The sequence below is a fragment of the Balaenoptera physalus genome (assembly GCF_965194825.1).
Source record: "Balaenoptera physalus genome assembly, chromosome: X".
NCBI lineage: Eukaryota > Metazoa > Chordata > Mammalia > Artiodactyla > Balaenopteridae > Balaenoptera > Balaenoptera physalus.
The window spans coordinates 131,156,557-131,182,505 of NC_138903.1; the positions used below are offsets into that span (position 1 = coordinate 131,156,557).

The window sequence follows — 25,949 nt, forward strand, 5'->3', positions numbered from 1 at the left end:
CCTAACGCTTTTTACAAAGATAGTGTCTTTTCACCCAAAGGTAGAGTAGACAATACTGGAAAATCAAATGGCAGGTATTTCCGAGGGTTCTAGTAGCTCTTACCTTTGTTTGCAGTCTTTAGAAACTGCTACAGAGTTGGTTCCCCGGGGGGACACTCCACCTATCAGCAGCTGCACCGAAAAGAGTGTTCCTGGCTAATTCCCCTTTCAGCTTGTTTCAGAGACGCGTTATCTTGTACAAAAGTGTGAGGAGAATTTTGCAAAGATGCACAGTGGTCCTCATTAGTGAGGTTTTGTTGTACAGAGCCTTGGTACTATTCTGTACTGACTTCATCCCTTATGTCTGCGTCATCTCGACCGGGGGAGGGCCCTGTACCTCACTGTATCACATGCCATTTGGTTTGGTTTCTCTAGCACTAGATATTTAGCTTGCCCAGTCTCATCACTCCAGCCCAACGAAACTTATTCATACAGCAAATATTTAGCACCTACTATGTGGGAGTTTCCGTTCTAGGCTCTGAGGATACAGCAGTGAACAAAAATCCTTATCTTCCTGGGAAGCTTATATTCTAGTGGAGGAGAAAGAAAATCAATCAATAGACCAAAATAGGTTAGATGGTGAGGAGGACCGAAGGAAAATATTAAGCATTGAAGAGAGATAGGGAAGGTTGTAGGGGAAATTAAATTGTATTAGATTTTGCCATATGCAATTGACATTTTACATTGTTTAAGAGATGATGGAATATTGGCAATTTCCAATGGTCAACATAATAGATAGGGTGGCCAGCTAAGGCCTCAACAAGAAGCTGACTTTTTAGTTAACATCTGAAAGGAGTGGAGGAGCAAGCCTTGTGGATTTGGGAGGAAATATTCCAGACAGAAGGAAGAGCAGATGCAAAGCAAAGTCCCTGAGGCAGGAGCACATTGGGTGTGTTTGAGAAGCCAGTGTGGCTGGAGCAGGTTCAGCAGTGGACGACTAGTAGGAGAGGAGGGCAGAGAGGATTGGAGGATTAGAACCCACAGAACTTGGGGAGGACTCCAGCCAAGACGGTGAGAGCTGCTTTTGGGGAGGAACTGGGAGCACACCAGTTCGCCTCTGCACTGGTGGAGTAGCCCGGAGACGGCCTTGTTAGAATCATCCGCCGTTAACCAAAGCATGGGATTGGGATTTTAAAGCTACAATATTTGTTTTTGTTTTTTTCTTAGCTTGGCCAATTACAGGCTGTGTGATCTTAGAGAAGCCTCATTAAGTCTCATGCTCTTTATCTATAAATGGTGAGGATAATTACTGCAGAATGTGCATGACCATGAAATCAGGAAATGAGATCTATCTGTTTTGATAAGTAAATGAAAACTATATGCTTTGTAAAATACTATACAAAGTCAAGTTATTATCAGTTAGGAAGTACTTCCAAATTATAGAATAGTTACAGTTTTTGTTTGAATAGTTAAAATTTAAAACTGTACTCAATCCTGGGAATTCCCTGGTGGTCCAGTGGTTAGGACTCCATGTTTTCACTGCCAAGGGCCCGGGTTCAATCCCTGGTCGGGGAACTAAGATCCCATAAGCCGCGTGGCCAAAAAAGCAAACAAAAAACCAAAAAAACTACTTAATCCTTACTGAGCTATAAAGACATTATTAAGTGCAAAGGGCTACCTGTGAACCCGGCTTACGGACATGATTTGAAGTCTATGTTTGGTGATTTCTTCAATACTCTTACTACTTTTCTGTTAATTTAAGGTTGTTCTCCTTTTCTGTTTCAAGCCAGCATCTTTAAACCTCCATCCTTACGAGACGGTTCTGTATTCATTAACACCCAAATTGTTCCATGAAAAGTGTCCATGCCTCCTCGCTGGGTGGAGGAGGTGTGACCCAGTCTGAACGTGATGGAATTCTCAGCTTGGAGGCCACATGCAGTCAGATGATTCCGGGCCCTCACACCCACCTGGGAGGCACGCTGACAGATAAGGAAAGGAGTTGGGGCTTTCCAGCAGCCTGGTGTCAAAGGAGATAGCCCCTGAGCTATTTAACTTGTCCTATTGTTATGTTCAGGGTCTGGTCCTTAAGAAGGGCAGACATAAAACAAAAGACAGAAGAAGGGGTGCAGTCTCAGGATTCTGGGTTTTAGATTTCATCGTGTTTCTCTGACCTCTAGCCAACCGGTATCCCATCTTCAACTACATAACAAATTATTTTGATCATCTAAAAGCATAAAATCATTAGACAGTCTTATTAGATTTACGATTGATAAGAGTAGTTTCAATGTTAATATTTCTATTTATTTATTTACTTATTTATTTTTGGCTGCGTTGGGTCTTCGTTGCTGCACGCGGGCTTTCTCTAGTTGCGGCGAGTGGGGGCTACTCTCCGTTGCGGTGCGAGGGCCTCTCATTGTAGTGGCTTCTCTTGTTTCGGAACACGGGCTCTAGGCGCGTGGGCTTCAGTAGTTGTGGCTCATGGGCTCTAGAGCGCAGGCTCAGTAATTGTGGCGCACGGGCTTAGTTGCTCCGCGGCATGTGGGATCTTCCTGGACCAGGGCGCGAACCCGTGTCCCCTGCATTGGCAGGCGGATTATTAACCACTGCGCCACCAGGTTAAGTCCCTCAATGTTAATATTTTTTGAAAAGCTCAAAGTAAGTTTTGTACTCCAAACTCATGGAAGCAACCCTGAAATCACTGAGGGTTTAGACCCTAATGAAAAGAAGTCTAATAAATATCAAAGTTTAGAAAAATCTGGGTTGAATTATCTGAGTATTAGCCTATTTAGGAAAAGTAGGTTTGGAGAAATATGCTGGCAGCTGCTTGTTCTACTCAGACAATTAACAATGTAATATTTTTTTCCTGATGGTATGCATTTGTCATCCTGTAATGAAGATGTCAGGCTGTGTATTAGGTATCTGAAGAAGTGGGATAGGATCCTGCTCTCTTTCAACTTAATACTTTTTGCTTTACCTTTTTTTAAAATTGAAGTATAGTTGATTTACAAGGTTGTGTTAGTTTCAGGTGTACAGCAAAGTGATTCAGTTATGTGTATATATGTATATATTCTTTTTCAGCTTCTTTTTCATTATAGGTTATTACAATATACTGAGTAGAGTTCCCTGGGCTATGCAGTAGGTCCTTGTTGGTTATCTATTTTATATACAGTAGTGTGTATATGTTACTCAAACTCCTAATGCTTTACCTTTTTTTAAATCCCAGGATATTCTTTTGCTTTAGCTCCATTAAACATTCTTTTTTCACTTTTAAACTTTTTATTTCAATCTGACAGGAACTACCATATGCATCCTCCTTTACTCACAACTGTTTGCATTTTGCCCCATTTGTTTTATCATTATTCTCTCCTTCTCTTCCCCCTCTGTCCCACTTCTGCCCTCCCTTTCCCGTCTCTCCCATCTCCTCTCCTCCCCTCTCACCCCCTTTTCTCCCTTCTCTTCCCCTTCTCTTCTTTCTCTCTCTCCCCTCCCCTCTGCCTGATTCATTCATTCATTATTTATTCATTTGTCTATTCAGTGGATTTTAATCTTTTGCTATTATTATTTATTTCAATGCTCTGATTGTCCTAGCATCGACCAGTGACAGCCCCTTCAGTCTGGCTCTTGTGTCATTTTGATACTTCACACCGTTCTTGGAGCATTCCTTCCTTTCTGGCACTATGTGATGTTCCAGGTTCGTTTTGTACTATCTCCACCTCAGCCATGAAATCAGCTTGTTCTCTAAGACTTAGTCAAAGGGGAATCCTGGCTTCCTTAAGGGCAGCTATTTAGAAACTCTCGGTGCTACTTGTACTCATAGTTACTGATTTGTTACTGCTTATAGGTGCTTTTTGAACTGGGAAACAAATACACACACAACACACATACTGTATACATAGGCATAAAGATCTATATCTGTATTTATTTCCATATCTACCCATCTATATGTATGTATACCTTTGTGTATGTGTCTGTATCAAATAATACATGCCATGACTTCATACCGATACCTCCAATCCTGAGCCAACACTACAAGGCTCATTCCAGTCTTCCCGTTTCCACTTTTGCAACACTCTTTTCCACTAGTCAGAGAGGCTTGGGCTCATTATTCTCCATATATTTACTTATTTGCTGAAGTCAGGAATGCACAGAGAGTAATTGTAGGGTTGCCATGTCATGTCATTGTGAAAAGCGAACCTCCTCAATTAAGTTCATATTGCTTACATTTTTTAAGGTGAAATTTACACATAATGAAAGGCACAGATCTTAAGTATATTTGACAAATGCATAAACCCATGGGACCCACAGTCCTATCAAGACATACAGTATTTTCAACACACTAGATAGCTGTTCTGTACCCCTTCCCTGTTATCCCCGCACTTAGAGGCAACCCCTGTTCTGATGTTTTTAACCATAGATTAAATTTTCCTTTACTAGAACGTCATAAAAATGGAACCATATAATATATAGTCTGTTGAGTCTGCCCTTTTAAACTTGCCATAATGTCCCTGAGATGCATCATGTCACATGTATCAGTAGTTCATTCCCTTTTGTTGCTGAGGAATATTCTATTCTATGGATAGACTACAATTTGTTAGGCATTTTTCTTTCAATGAACATTTATGTCTAGTTTGTGGTTACCATGAATAAAGCTGCAATGAACATTCTTTTACAAGTATGTTTGTGGACACTTATTTTCATTTTTAAGTTATTAAACACATTTGTTCAATTATACAGTAAAATTGATTTGTTTTCTCTTGGTGTACAGTTCTGTGTTTTCTAACACATGCATCGATTTGTGTAGCCATGAACATAGTCAAGATAAAGACCAGTTCTATCACACCTCCAAAAGTTCCTCGTGCTGTCCCTTTATAGTCAGTCCTATCTCATCTCACCCTTAACCCCTGTCAACCACTAATTTATTCTGCAGCCCTATAGTTTTGTCTTTTTGATAATATCATATAGAGTCATACAGTATATAATCTTTCAAGATTGGCTTCTTTCCCTTAGCATAATTCCTTTGAGATTCATCTGAGTTGTTGCATCAATAACTGTGTATTGTTGAGTGGCATTTTGTTGTATGCATGTCTCACAGTTTAGTCATTCACCTGTTGAGGGACATCAGAGTTGTTGATGGGTTTTGGCAATTATTAATAAAGCTGCTGTAAACATTCGTGGACGAGTTTTTGGTGTGGACGTACGTTTTTATTTCACTTTTTTAGGGTATTGAATTATGCTTTTAACTTGCATTCCAGGACTTCCCTGGCGGTCCAGTGGTTAAGACTCCACGCTTCCACTGCAGGGGGCACAGGTTTGATCCCTGGTTGGGGAATTGAGATATTGTATGCCACACGGCATGGCCAAACAAACAAACAAAGAAACAAAAACACTAACTCGCATTCCACTAATGACTAAAGATGTTGAGTATCTTTTCATCATTTGAATGTTCAAATGTCTTGCCTATTTTCAAAATTATGTTGTTTGTTTTCTTATTATTGACTTTTGAGAATTCTTTGTATATTCTGGATACAAGTCTTTTGTCAGATATTTAATGTGCGAGTACTTTCTCTAGTCTGTAGCTTCTTTTTTCATTCTATTAACAGTGTTCTTTTGCACAACGAAAGTTTTTAATTTTGAAGGGGGATAATTTTACCATTTTTTTTTCCTTTGATGGATTCTGCCATGTCATGGTGCCATGTCTAAGAATTAACTGCCAAAGCAAAGGTCACATAGATTTTCTCCTATTTTTTTCTAAAAGTTTTATAGTTTTATATTTGGGTCTATGATCCATTTTGCGTTCATATTTTTATAAAGTGTGAGTTTTAGGTTGAAGTTCATATTTTTTAGCATATGGATGTCCGATTGTTCCAAAGCCATTTGTTGAAATATGATCTTGTCCCTCTTCTGCTCAAAAGCTTTCAATGGTTTCCCCTCGCTCTGAGAAGAAAATCCACAGTCCTTTTGTATGATCTGTAAGGTATGCTGCTGTCATGCCTGTCTAGTCCTCAGATCTCATTTTGTGCCACACTCCCTCTTATCTATCCTGCTCCAGATGCACTGGCCTCTTGTCCTCTGTGAATTCTCCAAGCTCTTTTCCAATGCAGTGCCTGTGCACATGCTTAGGTCCTCAACCTGAAACACTCTTCAACTCTGCTGTCACGTGGTTGGCATGATACTCTCCTAGGTCCATTTTGAGTTCTCTTCCCATGGCACCCTGCCCTTTTACTTTGTCATGCTTTTTGCAATTTGTAAATGTATAGTTATCTTTGGACTACTTGTTCATTGTCTGGATTCCCCATGAAACTATAAACTCCACAAGGCTGCATTCTCAGTGTCCAGCACTGTGCCTCCCCTCAAAACTTACTGCCTGGTGTGGAGATGGACAAGTAAACCAGAAACGATAATAAAGTCACCATTCCATGGAAATGCCGTCGAACCCCTTTCACTGTACCTCCGTTCCTGTTTTCTGCATGGACTAAAATGTCTCTTCCCTCTGTGCTTTGTATGCTCACACCCTCCTCACCATTCAGGAACCAGTTCATTCCTCCTCTCAGAAGCCCTTCCTGCCACCCAGGTTGGAGGAGCTCTCCCTTCTCTACTTTCTACTTTCCTACTGACACTCTCCACTTTGCCTTGAAATCACAGGGACTGGCTTAGCTCTTCTTCTAGAGAATCAAAAGCTCTAAGAGGGAAGTATGCAAATTGCATTCAGCTTGTGTCTCCCTCAGTTCAGAGAATAGGTCATCTTCTCCAGTTAACTCACTTTCTGATTTCTAGGAGACAAGCGTGTGATAGGCCGTGTGTCCACCTGGCCACTAGAAGCTAAGGGGTCTAATTTGCAGGATGAAAAAGGAAAAGAAGGCCCAATTTAAGGTCATATCTCATATCTACACAACCAACACTTAGGCCACCAGTGCTTTAATAAGCGGCAAAGACACATAAAAAGTTTTTTTTCTTTAACGTGTGTTGGGACTTGACTGATTTCTGTTGCTTTATTTCCACAACCGGCTCAGTACTAGTCCTATAAAAGTAACAGAAGAAACACACAGAATGTCACCTTTGAGAAATGACTGAGAGAGTGGATTTTAAAGTAGGAAGATTGGGATGCCAAATAAAACAAGGCTGTTTGGCAAAACCTTACCATGAACATATGTCCCCAGGCCCGGCCCTCTGGAGCCACTGGCTGTATTAAAAAGAAGTTGGTCCTGCTCTGTTTTGAGATGTACAAATGTTATGTGTGTTTCCTTCCTTTGAAGTGCTGTGTCAAGGGAGTCATTTTGATTGAACAGTGATGGACTTCAATTATTTTTTTAATTAATTAATTTATTTTGGACTGTGTTGGGTCTTCGTTGCCGCGCGTGGGCTTTCTCTAGTTGCGGCGAGCGGGGGCTACTCTTCGGTGTGGTGCATGGGCTTCTAACTGCGGTGGCTTCTCTTGTTGTGGAGCACAGGCTCTAGGTGCGTGAGCCTCAGTAGTTGTGGCATGTGGGCTCAGTAGTTGTGGCTCATGGGCTCTAGAGCGCAGGCTCAGTAGTTGTGGCGCATGGGCTTAATTGCTCCACGGCATGTGGGATCTTCCCGGACCAGGGCTCGAACCCGTGTCCCCTGCACTGGCAGGCGGATTCTTAACCACTGCACCACCAGGGAAGCCCCGATGAACTTCAATTTCTAAAAAAGTTTTTAGAACATTTCACGGTGGAAGAAATATTTGATAGTAGATCAAAATTTTTGATCATCAAATATTTGATAATATGAAAATAATGACATCTGCAAGTAAATATGGTAGCAGATGAACTATAAAAACACATCTGAGCTGTCAGTTCTAGTCTTTCAAATACTTTGTTCTCTTGGAGTAGGAGATGCATCCGTATAGAACTGTCTGTCCTCTACTGGAAGGCTTGGCCTAATAGGCTTATTAGTTAGTGGGAACAGAGCAAACTCTCTTTATATCTTACCACACAGTGCTGGTCTTAGTATAGTCTCTAGTCTGATTTATGAATTTCTGCTGGAATGAATTTTCCACAAATATATGATGGAGAACTATGTAGCCTTGACATTCATTCTGCCTATGAATGTCTTTAGTGTTAGCAGCTGGCATCCAGGCTGGGTTCCAGGCATGTTCCAGTGACTCACCAACCAACACTATATGTCACCTTCTCTACATTTGAAAGAGGAGTAGACCACAGAACACTAATCAGATTCTAAAGGTGCCTTCTTATTTGCTTAATATTTCTACACTGTTCAGAAGAGGCCAATAACAGCAATATTCTTTTCAAGATGATAAAACCTTGCAAAAAAATATTTTGGTAATTGATGGCCTACCATTATTTTCATAGCAATAGGGTTTTTGTTTGATTGGTGTTTGTCTGTTTTCTCTTGATTCTTTGACATCAGAGCACTTCTCATCATAGATTACTTGCCCTTTGAGGTACAGGGGACGTGAGACTAGGATTCTTACCGTGTTGATGATTTGTATTACTTTCGAAGTGTTATGAATGTTTTGCATTTCTTGTTTTTCCATTCTGGTGAGGAAATACCACTGAATGCCATTAGATGTTTTTCTTTTTTTGATGTGTTTGTGGAAAACTGGCGTAACCAAAAAAGCACATTAAAGAAGTTCGCACTGGCCCTTTAGAGAGTGATGTTTTCTATGAAATGGATGGAGTAAGCCTCTGGTGGAAACTTTCCCATTTGGACTCCATCCTTTGTAAAACATCGAAATATATGAGGGTTGGAGCATTTGAGTTTTGTTCCTTTTTAGTTGTGTATGAGTAGTGTTTTGAAGCAAGTCTATTAACATATAACTAAGACAGGGATTGAGTTTTCTTAGCTGTGTGATAAAAGTAATTACCTACCAGATAATTTTAAAAGCGACTCCATATTTTAAATAGTTTAAGCTCAACATTTTGTTTTAAATCTTCATAATCTAATATGTAAAATCATCTGGACTATTCTATATAAGTTCAGTTATATATCAGCTTAGATAGATTAGCTTCAGATCAGATATATATCAGCCCACACAAACAGTACAATTTTTAAAGCCCCAAGAATCTATGTCCATGGCTTGAGCAGGAAGAATGGAAGGTGCTATTGGTAAAGTACATTTGGCTTGCAGACCTGATGTCATCCTCTAATGGGCACCAATCCTCTCTGCACTTTGGTCAGGGAGCAGTGAGGGATGTGGTGCTCATAGTAGGGAATCTGAGAGAAGAGCCGAGTATTTCCCAAGCCATCTTATTTCATTTTCTGCCTGTCTCCCAACACACACACACACACACACACACACACACACACACACCCCAAACATTCTCCTGCTCTACCCTTTTTGACCCTGGAGTAATGGGTCAGAAAATGCATATTCTTTTTGCCAGAGCTTGAACCTAAAAACTGCCAGAGCCTTTAATATCAGATAGTCAACAGTATGAATTTCTCTACTGAAGAAGAGTCTGGTAGATTCATATAATGCACTCCTTCTATTCAGAATATCTGAATAAAATATCATATTTTGCCCTCCCCATCAAAAAAAAGAAAGAAAGAGAAACTTTTTGAGACTGAAAATGATCATTTAATCCAAAAATATTTCTGGAAGCAGCCACTCAGAAAGTGTTTGTATATTCAAATTCTAAAATGTTTTTTTTTTTTTAAAGGGAGGGTGGATTTGTTGTCTCTTTGTTAGCAGGAAACTATAATCTTTAACAATTTCAGATCCTTCAAGATCTTTCCCAAGTGAGAATAGACGGGGCTTCTTTGATGGGACTCTGAGTTTTCCACTGGCTTCCATAGTCACTGGGGGGAAAGAAATCTTTTACCTACTTGTGTTTTTTGAAATTGTGATATGTTTATTCAGTGTCTTTCATTTGGGAGAAGTCATGACCAGCTCCAGGTGAATTCGTCAAAAACAAGTTCTTAAAAAGCTTTCTGCTAAATGGTCAATTTGTCCAGTGGCCAAATTGCCAAAAATTAACTTATCCAAAAATAATCCATAGAATGACCAATGTAAAAAATTTACCCAAATTTATTGATTCATCAAAAAGCATGTCTTAAGAAATACTCTTCCTGAATGTATTTCAAAGATTGAAAACATTTTTCTGAAAGGGACCAGATAGTAAATATTTTAGGCTTTATAGACTACATAAAGTCTCTATAGCATATTCTTTGTTTGTTTTACAACCTTTTTAAAAAGTAAACATCATTCTTACCTCTTACAAAAACAGGCTGCTGCCAATTTTGGCTCACAGGCTGAGCCCTTATATATTCAAGTAATTTGTATTTTTTCATATGAATGTTATTCTTAATTATATGCAATGACTACATTCTTGAATATATTCCATGACTATATCCTTGTGTTGACCTAAAACAAATAGACTGCCAGATGTTTCTCCAGCAAAGATGCGTTTATTTGGGATCAGCACTGAATTGCAGTTCAGGGTCTGCAACCATGACTAGCCACATGCAAGTCCCTGCATATCAAGGAAAGGGGAGCACATTTCTAGAGAGGAAAAGGAAGTTGGGAGGCTTCTTATTGGCTGAGTCCTTGCCAGGAAATAAAAGGAGTCTTTCTTTTCCTGTTAGGCTCTGTTATTGTCACAGGGCATAACAGGTCTCCTTTCTGGTCTCCCAGTTCTATTTAACTGAGACTTCTGTTTACTAATTTTTTACATTCTCTGAAAGCATTGCTGATCAAGAGTCGGTTTTTTTAGTTACAGCTACTTTTTGTCCCTCAACGTCAGGAAGGGTGTAGTGTCTCACGTCAGAGGGAAAGTGCACAGAGTGGACACATTAATTTATTAGTAATGTTAAACCTATTAACATTTGAGTAATAAAGATGGGTAAGAGGGAGAACTCTCAGACACTTTTTATCTGAAGTCCATATGTTATCAAGATCATAGATATTGAAGATCATCCAAAGCCTTATGCCATCATCAAAGGTTTGGCAACAAACTTCCAACAGGCCTGGTCTGGATATCTTGGGAAAGCTGTGACATCAGATGTTGTATGCTTCAGTTCTGGTAAATCTTTACTTTCAGGTCACCAGATGATGTGCAGATTCAGTCAGGGTTTGATGTTTTCTTTAGGTGTGTCACGTGAATCCAAGAGTCTATTCCTTTCAGTCTGGTGGCACAAGGGTTGGTTAGCAGTTCTTCATAGAGGCCTTTCCTGCAAGGTTGAAGAAAGTTCTTCTAGAGTTGTCTTTTCTAATAGATAAAATCTCCACATTGCAAAGTATAACGCTTAAGGTCTTCATTTCCCAAGGGTGCATGGTAAAAAGATTGCTTGAACAAAACATGGATATTTTTAATGGAAACAACTAGGCCTTTGCAGTTTTGGAATATATCTCCTTTTATCCATTGTGAGTTAGAAGAAGCAAGAGCCAAGTGCATTGGGTGTCCTGTGACTATCTCAAAGGGTGAGAGTTTATATTTCCAAAAGGGATGGATCTGAGATTTAGAAGGACCAGCAGCAGTGCTTGTGGCCAAGGTATTTGGAGAGCCTCTACATATTTTGCCAATTGAGTCTTAATAATGCTATTAGTGCATTGGACTAAACCAAAAGATTGAAAGTGGTAAGCACAGAGAAAGTGTTGTAAAACCAGCCAAACAGCACAGACTTGTCAAAGCACCTGGCCAGTAAAATGGGTTCCCCAATCACTATGAAGTTCAAGAGGAGTTTTCCAGGTAAGGATAATCTTTTCCAAAAGAACGTAAGCCACCGAGATAGGAGTAGCCTATCTTCAAGGGAAGGCTTTAGTCCAGTGTGAAAACATACAGACCATGCCTAAAACATGTTTATATCCATCAGATGGAGGAAGTTGTGTGAAATCCATTTGCCAGACCTCGAATGGTCCGTTAGGCAGTTTAAAATGTCCAGGAGCAGTACGAACAGACTTCCCTGGGTTGGACTTAGAACAAGTGGGATAAGTGAGGTGTAGGCACTTTTTGTGACCTTATTGATGTTTCTCCACCAATATTGGTTCCTGAAGACTTATCATTTTGTTATTAGACCAGTTATTTAATCCATGTACAGTGGTGAGCAGTGGGAATTTTAGAGTCTCCAGTAGGACTGGGTCATTATTTGGTCCAAACCCAGAGCTTTCTCTTTTTATCAAACCAACGACTGTTGAATTTCCAATCTTGTCTTTCCTTTTCTGAGGCCAATTTTGGGGCTTCTCTAGCCAGTTTTTCTAAATTATCATTTGGGAAAATATCCCTTTGAACCATGACAGAGGTTTGGCTGCTGTTGGTCCTTTGAACGGCAGCAGGCCTTGCAGAAATATCAGCAAGCTGATTTCTTCTAGCTTCCAGAGAGCCAAGTTCAGAATGCCCTGGAATCTTAATAATAGCTAAACTGACAGGTAAAAATATTGCAGTGACTGTGATGGCTCTAAGGCAAGGGGTGTATCCCTGTGACTCAGGGTCCAGTTGCTGTGGGTTAATGGTCATCCCATGTTTTGGGGTGAGTTCCCCAAGGGCATTCCCTTCCTTTTCATATAAAACAAGGAAAAAAGGGAATCTGATTATTGGGATGCCCAAGGGCAGGTGGCTTCATCAGACTCTAAGGCTTTGAAGGCTGTGCCATCCAGTTCATCCCATAAAATTGTGTTGGGGTTGTTAATTGTTTAGTAAAACATCCAGGCGTTTGACCATAAGAGAGAAATCTGGAATTCAATTTCGGCAACAACTGACTAGCCTTTGAAAACCTCACAGTTGGTGCTTAGTTTTCGGTTTGAGGAAACTTAGGACACCATGAAGTCTAGCTGGATCTAGGTGTAACCCTTGTTCTGAAATGAGATGTCCTAAATATCAAACTGGGCAAACTGTAATTTTTCTCTGGCGCCTTATGTACCTTTAAGGCTAAAAGCTTTAGCAAGTGGATGATGTCCTCCTGTGAGGAGACTGGAGAAGGAGAATAAAGAAGCAAATCATCCACATAGTGCAACGAAGTAGAACCTCTAAGGAAATTCATATCATCCAGGTCAGCCTTCAGGATCTGTGAGAAATAAGGACTCTCAGTAAAACCCTGAGGTGTTACTGTCCAGGTGAATTGTTTCTCTTCCCCAGTGAAGGCAAAAAGGTATTGGCTAGCTTCATCAACTGGAACACTAAAGAATGCACTGCATAAATTAATTATAGTAAAGAATTTACTTCTGGTAGGAATGTATGTTAGTAATGTATGAGGGTTAGGAACGACAGGGTGTCAAGGGATAACAGTGTAGTTTATTGCTGGGAGGTCCTGGACAAACCTCCACCCTCAGCCCTTAGGTTTTCTCACTGGTAAAATGGGAGTGTTACAGGGGCTAGAACAAGGGATAATGAGGCCTTGAGCCTTGTAAGCTTCTATTATGGGCTCTATGCCTTCGTGGGGTTCTTTACTTATAGGATATTGGTTAATTCTGAGAAGAGGTTTTGAGGGGTCTATTTTAATTTTGATGGGAGGTGTGCTGTTAATTTTGCCAACGTCAGTTGGAGATTTTGCCCATAAAGAAAGTGGTAGCTGATTCAACAGGGATAAATGATCAGTGTTTCCAGAATCTATTTTATTATCATCAGAGATGAAAAATAAAAGATGCCAAAGGGTCATTTAATTCATCTGGCGAGTTACTTTGATGACCGCTATCAATTTCTAGAATTATTTCCCCCTTTTGTGAGACAGAAATTCTAGCATGATACTTCTCTAAGAAGTCTCAGCCTAGTAAATGGATAGGAGCAGAGGAACTAAGGAGAAAAGAGTATGTATCTCTCAAAGGGCCTAAACAAAAGGGAATAAATTCAGAGACAGGAACCTCTTGAGGTTCATTAGAGATGCCTGCTATTTGAATTGTTTTAGTACTCTGAAGCAGAGGCTGTTTTACAGCAGTGGAGTTGAACACTGAGACTGTAACTCTGGTGTCAATTAGGACTGGAAGAGATTCACTCCACATCTGGAGAAATATTTCTCAAAGATGATTAAAAGGCCTCCCTCTTAATGGGATTAGGAAGAGCTCCTGTAGTTCCTCAGAGCCCATCACTGGGGGTTAGGAGAGCATTGAAAAGGCTGGTTAGAGGGCTAAAGGCGCCTAAAATGCTTAAATTTGTAACAATCTGTTTTCCAATGTCCTGGCCCTTTGCAATAATAGCAGAAACTAGGAGGGTTTTGGTTTCATTTAGGAGCCTTCATTTACTTGAGTTGAAGATTAAGAATTTTGGTGGCTTTCCTTTTAGGTGACTTACCTAGAGTGTGAGAGAGCTGGTTTGCCAGATTAATTAAATCTGGAGTGGACATAGTTTCGCATTCCATCCTGGTCCTTTTTACTAGAAGGAAAATGTCCCAGTTCAGTCCATTGATAAATATAGAATTAAAAGCTACCCAGGTGGAATCGACATCTGAAGGAAGACCAGAATTTGTTTTTAATAATCTGAAGTCAATTATAATATTCATGAACAGGTTCATCATATTTTTGTGTTCAAGCCTGAATTTTGTTCCAATAAACAGGCTTTAGCAAAGCCCTAGGAATTGCTCACAAAGTTGCCTAGTGATTGCCTGAGCCTGATCATATAATAAGTCAGTGGGCTGGTCTCCCCATTGTAATTCTAGAGACCTTTCAGGATTTTCCCCATTAGTGGTTTTCATCTAGTGCTGGGCCTGGCCTTCACAGACAAGCATATGAACTAGCTCATGTAAGCAAAGAAACCAGGTTGATAAATTTGAATGACTATATTAAATTCTTCAGAAAATCTGTGAGGATCTTTGGTTACTTTGGGAAAGTCTTTGACTATGGCTCGCAGTTCAGCTTTAGTCCAAGGAATATGAGAAATAAATGGTTTAAGCCTTTGTATCCTCAGAAGGCTTAACTTTAAAGGGACAGGTCCTGACAAGTTCAGAGGAGAAGAGAGTGGAGAGAGTTTCAGAGAAAAGGGAAAGTTTGGTGGGAGAATTGGTATGGGAGATTTGAAGGTATAGAGGAGGCATAGATGGCGTAGAAGGGAAGGAGGAAGATGGCGCTGGAAGTGAGGCTATGAGGCAGTGAGGGAGAGAGACAAGATGGTGCCAAGGCAGAACCTAAGACAAAGAAGCCAAGGAAGAAGAGTCTGAGGCTTAGGGAGCCATTTTATCTGTCCATAATCCTTTGTTTGCCTCAGTTAATCTTAAAATCTTATTTTGCAGAGAGGCAATTTTAGACTCCTGATAATATTGGGAAGCCTCAAAATACCAATCGAAATCAGCATTCCACTCAGTCCTGGAAAAGTTTTGAGCTACTATAGTCCAATTCAGTTTTAAGGAAATTAAGTTTGGGGATTTCAAAAGTTCCCCATCATGGCCATGGATTTTCTAAATTGCCTTTGGTCAGGTCAGTCCATTTAGTTAGAAATGTGCATGAGGAAGGACCAAAGGTTTTTCAACATAAAATGGGGCAGAGTTCCTGTCGGTGGGGGGTGCCCACAAAATACTTAGATAACTAGGACCCATTTCCCAGAGGTTTTTCCTCTAAAGAACAGTTTTCAAACAGCTTAAACAGCTTACAGCACAAATGGCTCAATGGCTCAGCTTGCAAGTGAATCCCAGCCAATCTTGAGGAAATAGCTTGGTTTTGGAGGAGCCACGCTGAAGGTTTTTTTTAAAAGCCAGTCTCCAGAAGACATCCCTTTCAAAGGAATAGGCTGAAGGCTGAACCGGCACAGTTTTATTTGAAGCAGCCCCTTCCTGATGGAATTGGGCCAAAAGCATTTTCAGCCAGCTTTGGCTGAAGCAATCTGATCTCAAGATCAGACCTAATTGCCAAACGAATACTCGCATACAGAACAAGGCCTTTACCAGAAAAATGAAACCTTAATATAGATACCGAATAAAGCCTGGAGAGCTTCAAGCGCAAAGAGGCTGTGAACCCAGATCCAGGAGAAAGACATACATACCTTCAAACTCCAGGGTTGGTGAGAAAAACAGTGAACAACAATGGGCTCAACGTAGGTACCACACCGGCTTGCTCACCAGTCCTGGAGCCGTTGTGAGTATTCTCTGGTCCCTGCAAGGGCAAGCAAAGTGTTGACCTGAGACAACTAGACAGCCAGATGTTTCTCCAGCAAAGATGCATTTGTTTGGGATCAACAGAGAATTGCAATTTGGGGTCTGCAACCATGGCTAGCCACTTAGAAACCCCTGCACGGCAAGGGAAGGAGAACCCTTTTATAGAGGGGAAAAGGGAGTTGGGGGGGCTACAGTAAACAAAGAGTCCCTGGCTTTTCTTTGGTTGAGTCCTTGCCAGGAAATAAAAGGAGTCTTTCTTCTTCCTGTTGTGCTCTGTTGTTGTCACAGGGCGTGAGTGCGCCCCCTTCTGGTCTCCCAACTCTACTTAAATGACCTTTCTGTTTATTAATCTTTTACAGACCTTATACATTATTCACCTTATGGAGCTTTAGTTTCGTCATCTGTAAAGTTGGAATTAAAACAAAACACATACCACTGACTTACTTTAGGCTCCAAAAAGATAATATGTGTAAGATACCTACCACATGATAGGAGCTCAGTAAATGATGATATCTCCCCTGCCAGTCGGAGGTGAGATTGGTGGTGGGTAAGGAGTAGGGTTAGTTAACAGTTACCTTACGATAACTGAAGGTGATGGATGAACACTCACTTCAAGTTATTGATTTTCTGAACTGATCAAAATCATCTCCTTTGCCTATCTGCCTTTGGATAAGGTTCCTGAAATAAACTAGTTCAGTCTTCGGATCATGTAAATCTATTAAGATGACATTTTCTAATGATTTCTGTACTGAAAGAAGCTATATTGAAAGAGAAGAAATATTTAAAAAGCAGAGTAGTTATTTTTCATTAGGGGGGATCAGTTTGTACATTCAGTCAGGGGGTATTAACAAGAGTGAATTGTATGCAGAGCCCTGTAGCCATAAAACACCCCTCTTCCTCCCTCCATCCCTGCCCAAAGGAGAGTACTGGTCTAGGTGGTGGATAGCAATATCAACTCTTGATCCCAGTCTGCTTACATGAGCACTGGAGAGTCTGCTTCTTGGCTCTGAAGGAATAAATGATAGCACACGCAGAATTCATCTCTGAGGAACACATTTTCTCAAGAAGAGAATTAAAATCATAAAAGAACCATTTTGAAGCAAATTACAATATTATACGTCCTAAATCATATATTTAAGTGGAGAAGAAGCTTAGAGGGATGGAGCGATCAAAGGGAGAATGGCTAATGAGGGCGTTTGAGAGGCTCATGTTGGACGGTACAGATTACCAAGCACTTTTTCCCAAACACTATTTTATCTTTACAAGACACCTAAAAGGTGTGTATTATGAGTCTCACTTTTAAACTGGGGCTCAGGGAAGTTAAGAGACTTGCTCTAGGTCTCACAGCTAGGAAGTGTCAGAGCTGAAGTTTGAGCCCAAGTGTGTGTGACCCCCAAATTCTCTCCATCTTCCATGGCAACTCTGACATAGTAGGCACAATGGTGGGGGCTGGGAAAAACAGGAGGCCATTTCAGGCATGATCCCTAAGGAACCACTTAAGTGCATAGTGACTCCTGGGGACAGGTAGGCTCTGGAGATGCTAGTACTAATGCAGTTGCCAGGGATGGCTGAGATGCAGTTGGGCCTGAAGGAAAAAGGATACATACAACTTGACTCAAGATTTCACATTTCAGACATAGGGTGGTAATGGGTTTCCTCTGTGAGCCTACGGAGTAGCTTTCGTTAGAATAATCTTAAAAATTAGCTCCTTAAACTTTGGTCACAGCCTTCCTTCCATCGCTTCAGATTAGATCATCTCAGCTGTAAATTAAACAAGCAGAGACATTTAGGATTATATTTTTACTGTCATCAGTTTCCTGACTCTGTGCCACAACTGTTCAAAACACACCTTAGTTTGTGCCTCATTGACGTATGAAAGGACAGTATTCATTGGGGCATCTTTTTCATATTTACAGTTTCATTTATATAGCAAGTAGAAGTAGATGCTTTTCTGAGCCAAGAACAACCTTCCATTAAAGTAATTCAGCAGCGTTGACTACTTTACCAATGAATATCAAACCTTGGGGAAAGATTCAAAAAGTAAAAAACATTAAGGGCCCAATTTAAGAGTAACATTTTGAGATTTTACATAATGAGACAGAGGTACTTTTCTTCGTAAAATTAGAAACTGTTCTTTTCATGTAAATATAGCTAGGAAAGTGTTCTTTGATCGTTTTCTTTCTTTTTGAAAATTAACTGATGCAATTTGGAAAAGGAAAGTTCTGTTTGTATCTGTTCCTAACCAAAGACCAGCAATGGATGTGACTGCAAACCCTCTATTTTATACATGCATAGACTGGTTAGGTATGAAAGACTCCTCAATACTTTTCATTAACAATGTATGTGTTTATTGGTTATTTGTACATTCTGATTTTAAGTCAAATATTTGCCATCTATATTGACATATAGAGGAGTATGAAATGTAAATTCATGGAAGAATTTGGAAAACTTTGCTTTTCTTTATTTTATATTTTCAGTATTCAAGCCAGTGGATTTAAAGCAAAACCTAACTGCCTCATAATGTTTTCTTGTCAAAGTTAGTGTCTTGTCCAGTAACACCCACTGCATCCTTTGATATAACACTGTTCAATAGAACATTTTGTGATGACAGAAATGCTCTTTAATCTGTTCTGTTTAATACAGTAGCCACTGGCCACGTGTAGCTATGGAGCACTTAAAATATGTCTGCTGTGACTGAAAAACTAAATTTTAAATTTTATTTAATTTTGATTTTAATTTAGCCACATGTAGTTAGTGGGTACCATATTAGACATTCATTCACATGCTGTTTATCTCAGGCATAAAGGTATTTAGTATTTAGAAGTCAATATGGAGTCATTTAATTGCTCTTAAGGAACAGATGGAAGCCTTAGCTGGTCTTTGAAAATAATTGTGTCAAGCTGAGCAGGCCTGGGATGAGGGATGTGCAAATAGTTTAATGAACTAACTGGTCAGTTTGTTTATTCCTTTATGCACTCAGCACATATTCATGAAAACACCTAGTAAGTGCTCTTCACTGTGGTATGTGCTGGGGATACAAGAGGTTCAAAGGAAGTGCACCGCCTTCAAGAAATACACCAGGTAGAAAAGACAGACAGAAAGTAATAACAAAGTTTCATACAAATCAGAAGAGAGTTGAGAAAGAGGGAAAAGTCAAAGATAACTACCATACGACCCAGCAATCCCACTACTGGGCATATACCCTGACAAAACCATAATTCAAAAAGACACATGCACCCCAATGTTCATTGCAGCACTATTTACAATAGCCAGGACATGGAAGCAACCTAAGTGTCCATTGACAGATGAATGGATAAAGAAGATGTGGCACATATATATGATGGAATATCACTCAGCCATAAAAAGAAACAAAATTGAGTTATTTGTAGTGAGGTGGATGGACCTAGAGTCTGTCATACAGAGTGAAGTAAGTCAGAAAGAGAAAAACAAATATCGTATATTAACACATATATGTGGAATGTAGAAAAACAGTACAGACGAGCCGGTTTGCAAGGCAGAAATAGACACACAGATGTAGAGAACAAACGTATGGACACCAAGGGGGGAAAGTGGCTGGGGGGGTGGTGGTGGGATGAATTGGGAGATTGGGATTGACATATATACAGTAATATGTATAAAATAGATAACTAATAAGAACCTGCTGTATAAAAAATAAAGAAATAAAATTCAAAACTTCAACAAAAAAAAAACTTCATTCTAATGAGGGTCCAGATGATTTACTTTATTATAGATATGGTGCAGAACAACTTTCTCTGTAGGAAAAGCGACACATCAAAGATTGATGATGCTATGTATTAAGAAAAATAAAACAGATTTTTTTTCTTATTTGAACTGTTAAAAACCAAAATTTAACTGAGTAAATTTGAAAATCGAATTGGCTTTATTAGGCGATTCATGAATTGGTCAGCGTCCCATCTAGCAATGGGAAGAGTGCTCCAAGGGGTTGTACAGAATGGAAGGTTTTTATAAGAAGAGGGGTGGGGCCAGGGAGTTATTAGCAAAAGAAAAGAAAGGATTATTTTTAGGCCAGGACATCTTTTGGGGGAGAAAAGTAATGGCAAAGGTTTAATCCTGCAGGTTGCCTCTTCTTCCCTTGGGGGATAGAGAGGACCCATGTGACAGATTACTTAATTGGTGTTGACCAGGAAATTCCAGACTGTAATTAAGATTACATTTGTGGTGAAGGTTGAAACTGCAGTTAAGTTAGGTATTAAATCTGGGTTTGGTATCATGGACTTTAGCACAAGTGATGCCATTTTGGGCCTATGGTTTTTCTCTTTAACAGAACCTCATTTTTATTGTATTATAGAGAATTTAGATTTAAATGGCAAGTGAGATGTGTTTACCATCTCTCTTTTCACTTATTTATAGAAGCGTTCAAGGCCAAAGAAGACGTTCTAGAATGGAACTCCTGCATGCTGAACCTGATGCTCCTGCCTCAGAAGTACGTACACTGAGTACATAGAGTAAAAGCTTGGACCGTTATTCCCATAATGTTGATTCTTTAGTTAATGTGTGTTGCCAAGGTGGGGGAAGAAAACAAATTTCCCTCTACGCTTCTGGGTTCTTGGCTGAGATGCCCCTGTAATAAAAAGACAGGATTAACGGGAGAAAAACAAACAGATGTTTAATAACATGTACATCTCCTTGTATACGTGGGAGAGATCCCGGAATACTGAATAACTCTTCAAAATGGCTCAAGCTACCAGCTTAAATGCCATTTTCAGCTAAAGATAAAAGAAGATGTTGGGGGCAGGGAGTCAGTTGTGGGGAAGCTTGTTAGGCAGATTTGAGTCCTGGATTTCTGCATTGATAAGAGTTCCTAGAAATTTCGACTCATCCTTTTCTTCCCTGTGCAAAGAGGGAGACACACTTACAAATGGAAGTATCTCTTACAGTAGAGTAACTTCTGTTGGTTTTCAGAGCTTCTCCTCTGTCTGCTGTTTCTTAAACATAACCAGCTCAAAATAATCCTTATGCCAAGGAGGCATATTTTGGGGTGGCAAATTCAGCTTCCCTTGTCCTACATAGGTTTTAATTTCAAGAAATATCCCATATGGGCATAGCACCTGAGCGGTGTTGCACAGTTGCCTTTTTGTAGCCATTTCTTATTGGGAGCCAGTAATGGCCATGCTTAGAATGATCCCTGTAGTAGCTTTAAAAAGAATTAAGCTGTGCTCTACGCCAGACATTGTTCAAGGTCTTTTTGACTTGTGAGTGCATTTCGAAATGAGAGGTTAGTGACCTGCCTGCTACTGTAGGCTATGTGAGTAGACTCATGAGATGGCAGAGTCATCTGCCCATTATGGGCAGAACCCAATTCCTAATTAATCTGGATTGTCCTCCATCCTTTCCTTTTCTTTTTTATAAACTTATTTATTTTATTTATTTACTTTTGGCTGCATTGGGTCTGCATTGCTGTGCGCAGGCTTTCTCTAGTTGTGGCGAGCGGGGGCTACTCTTCGTTGTTGTGCTCGGGCTTCTCATCGCGGTGGCTTCTCCTGTTGCAGAGCACGGGCTCTAGGCACGCAAGCTTCAGTAGTTGTGGCACGTGGGCTCAGTAGTTGTGGCTCGCGGGCTCTAGAGCGCAGGGTCAGTAGTTGTGGCGCATGGGCCTAGTTGCTCCGTGGCATGTGGGATCTACCTGGACCAGAGCTCGAACCCGTGTCCCCTGCATTGGCAGGCGGATTCTTAACCACTGCACCACCAGAGAAGTCCTGCCTCCATCTTTTTCTTAAGCCATTAAATGTATCATCCAATTATCCATTCACCAGACATTCCTCTAGAGAATCCTATAGGGACACACATTAATAGAAATATGAAACCTAGTTCTGCCCTCAATGATCTAAATTCTACTCTGGGAGATAAGATCAAACTGCAAGAAAAATAGATATAGAAGAACAGAAAAAGCATCCTAGGAAACCTTCCCAATGGATAGTCTTTCACCTTACCTGTCACTCCATGGGTGCATGTAACATAGCTGCTAGGCTGGTTCGCTGCAGTGGTGACAGTACTACAGAGAGAAAAGATGACCTAGACATCAGAAGATAAGGGTTCAATTCCTGATTCAGCCATTTGCCAATTATGTGACTGGGGGAATGTTATTTTACCATGGAGAGCCTCAGTTTCATTATCTGTAAAATGGGAGTGGTAATAATCTCTGCCAGGCTACCTCATAAGGATATATGATAATGCTCAAAGGAACCTCATTTATTAACATATTGTCTGTATTCATGCAATAGAATGAAACTTCTGTGAGAGCAAGGGTACTCTTGTTCATCAGCATATCACCAAATACCTTGAACAGGGCTGGCCACACATAGTAGGTGCTCATAATAAACATTAGATGCACAAATGAATATTGTATGTTAAAGCACTATTATTTTTACAGCACTCTTTAAATATCTGGTAAAGGGATTTCAAGAGCAATATCAACAGGTTGGATGTGTAGACTCTCACTTTGGTTTTCAGGCTTCCATGTGATTTTGCTTGAAAGGATTTTCATGTTCTGTGGACTATGCAGGTATTTAAGTTCTTCTGTAACATGGAGATGCTGTGAACACATATTTTCAATATGAGGTGCTGATTTTTCTATTGTATTTTCCAACTCTTGCTCATTCAACAAGCTACTTCTGTGTAGATAAAACTTTCTCCCTTCTGAAGACGTACCTCTGCTTAACCTAGCATTCTGTTCAAGACAGTAGGAAACAGTGAGGAAATTAGGTAGAAGAAGGTTAATTTAAATAGAGCAGTGCTCTGTTTACACACAAACTAATTTTCAGCTATCCTAGGATAAAAGGCCAAGGCATCCATATAGCTCTGGCCATCAGTCTGACATCTACACGGCTGACAGCCGGACTTCATCAGTCAGTCAACAAATATTTACCCAGGATCTGTAGTGTGCTATGTGTGAAGAATCCATTCCTTCAACTTAATGTTCTGAGGAAAGTTGGACTAAAAAAATTCTCACTTTATAAAATTTATAAAACCTAAGTAATTTTAACATTGAAAGATAAGTTTTTTAAAAGAAATTCATAATCTTATCACAAGGGCACAGTTGCTATTTAATTTTGCTAATTTCCATTCAGTATCAGTCTACCATCGCATCTGTTTTTTACTTAGTTATAATGATAGCTTGCCTGCTACTCCATTCCCTTTGGCTTTCACTTATCACTAAATTCTACCTTTGTACAGTCCCAAATTTAATCATTTCAGTAACTGTACAATATACTATGGAATTGGGGGACTTCTGTTTCCAATCAAGATGGAGTGACAGGGACCAGATTGACTTTCCTGCCCAAAACAGCCAAAAATAAAAGGCAAAAATATATGAAATAACAGTTTTCAAGATAATGGACATCAGGCAACAAAGGACAGGGACTCTGAAGAGATGGGAAACGAATCAAATGAGCCCTACAATTGCCCTAGCTTATACCTAGCGAGTTTCCAGGCCATGTAGCCAAGAGGGAGAACACACAGGGATCCCAGTGGAATTCCTGAGCTGAGGAGATTGACGTGAGACTAGGTAGTCTAAAGTTGCTAGCAGAGTACCAGAGGGGAGAGGGCTGCATGGGTAGAGGATGCCAGGGATCTGTGAGGAGAAAGAACCACCCAAGAGGATTAGAGGGAACAGTGCCAGCATTCATACAGGGCTGGTGGTACTTCCTGTCTCTACCAGCCACACTGGAAATCCTCATAATACTCAGGACATGAGGTATAAAAGTACACAGAAAGGTCTTGCCTTAGTTATAGGGAAAAATTAGCCCTAGGCTAACTATTGCTCTGGTTCTGACTATCAAATCATTAAGGCAACACCAAAGGGATCAAATCAAGTAATTTAACTACATTCCAGAACAAAGATGAAGAATGTTTATAGGAACGCAAAATTATCCAATACCCCCAGAAGGTAAAATTAACAATATTTGGCATTCAGTCAGAGATTACCAGGCATTCAAAAAAAGCAATAATAATATGTAACTCTTATTGAAGAGAAAGCCCAATCAATAGGAACTCACCCAGATCAAACACAGGGTTTAGAATTAGTGGACAGGAATATTAACATATGTGTTACGTATGTTCAAAATTTTAAGTAGAGACGTGGAAGATGGGGAAAAATCTCAAGTTGAAATTTGAGCAATGAAAACAACACCAGATGGGACTGATGGCAGATTAAACATTGCAGATTTAGTAGATTGGGGGATTTAAAGACAAAGCAATAGAAATTCTCCAAAATTAAACACAAAGAGAAAAAAGTTTTAAAAGAACAAGAAAAAAGAAAAGAGCATCAATTAGCTGTTAGAAACTCTTCAAGTGGCCAAATATATGTGTAAATGGAGTCTCCAAAGTGTAGAGGGAAGTACAGAAATATTTGAAATAATAATGGCCAGAGAATTGTCCATATTTGATAAAAGCTATAAACCCAGAGATTCAAGGATCTCAACTAAACCTAAGCAAAAGAAACACGAAGAAAACCACACAAAGCATACACTGACCCCTGCCAGGGATCATCATATTTTGATCTGTCAGCTGTTACTATGGACAATGCTGTATTCAAAAAAGGCATGTTCTGTTGAGAACAGCTGTTAACTGGCAAGGAGTTGAGAACAAGGCAATGTATTGAGAACAAAGTTCTTTCCACAGAACCACCACCTCACCATTTGAACAGCAGTGGCTTTAAGTAGTAGCATCAATGCCAATCCAAAGCAAATTCTTCCTAATTGACTCTGTCCCAAATACTTTATTTTAAATGATGAGTTTAGGTGACTCGTGTTGCCAGCTTCTGACATTCTGTCATCCATCCCTAGAGATCTGTTGTTCCTGGACTGTGTTGCACTACGCAGGCATTTTGGCAAAATTGGAGCTTGTACGTTATCAGGTTGCTTTTTCACTCAAATCCATTGTACCTGGAGCTGGTAGACTGTTCTTTAGAAGGAGCTGGCTTTGAGCATGTACCAGGGGCTGGGTGGGGCAGGAGAGCCATAGTATATATCAGACTCAGAAGCCCTCTGCCCAAGCTGATTATGTGTTAATGAGGAGGACAGGACAAACCTGAGTTAGGGAGCAATCATGAAAGCATCTTCCATTGATTTTACACCTACTGTGTGCTAAGCACTTAATCATGTGTTCATCCATCCGATACTTATTGTATCCAGAAAGTGGTCTAAGAAGGTCAGCCCTAACTCAATCTAGGGGTGTGGGGAGTGGGGGGTGACATGGTATTTAGGATTAAGTTTTATTGAGGACTTACGTGTCAAGCATTGGGCTAGGTGCTTGACCCCCACAATAACTCTATGAGGCATTATTATTCCAGTTTTACAGATGGTGAATCTTGGATTCTTGCTATTGAAAAACTTGCCCAAAGTTACATAATAAATGGCAGAGCCCAGATTAAAACCAAGGCCTGTCTGGTCCCAATATCTATGCTCTTCCTACACAGTGAAGCATCTGCCTTCAAATCAAAGCTCTTTGTTTTCTCATATTGTCCTATTCTTTGTTTTATGACTTCCTTTTCTTTATATTTTTGAACATTTTAAACATACCTATTTTTAAAGGCCATTTTAGATTCATTTATTAATTCATTGACCAAATATTTATTCAACACCTACTTTGTAACATACACTGTTTTAGGTGAGGGGAGTAGATACATCAGTTAACAAAATTGAAAAATTCCTGTTCTAGAGGAGCTTACATTCCAACAGGAGGAGATAGACTTAGATAAATAAGATAAGTATAGTAAATAAACAAATCATATATTAGAAGGTGAGAAGAGCTATTGAAGAAAGTAGAGCAGGAAGCGAAGGATTGGAAATGCAACAGATGGGAGAGTGCAGTGTTAAGTATGAGCAAAGATTGAAGGAGGTGAGAAAGCTAGCCATGAAGATATCTGGGGGAAAATTCAAGAAGAGGGAAAACCAGTGCAAGGCCTTGAGGTGGAAGTGTGCCTGGTATTTAGA

General features: G+C 40.0%; 1 protein-coding gene across 2 annotated transcripts in view; it reads left to right on the forward strand.

Moving 5' to 3' along the window:
* The window catches only part of PASD1 (PAS domain containing repressor 1), a 168,101-nt gene that overhangs the window by 125,421 nt on the left and 16,731 nt on the right, over window positions 1-25,949 (forward strand). For both annotated transcript variants that reach the window (XM_082444880.1, XM_082444881.1), the window contains one exon: window positions 20,368-20,440. In XM_082444880.1, the coding sequence (XP_082301006.1) occupies window positions 20,368-20,440 (73 nt within the window). The remainder of the gene's footprint in view (window positions 1-20,367; window positions 20,441-25,949) is intronic.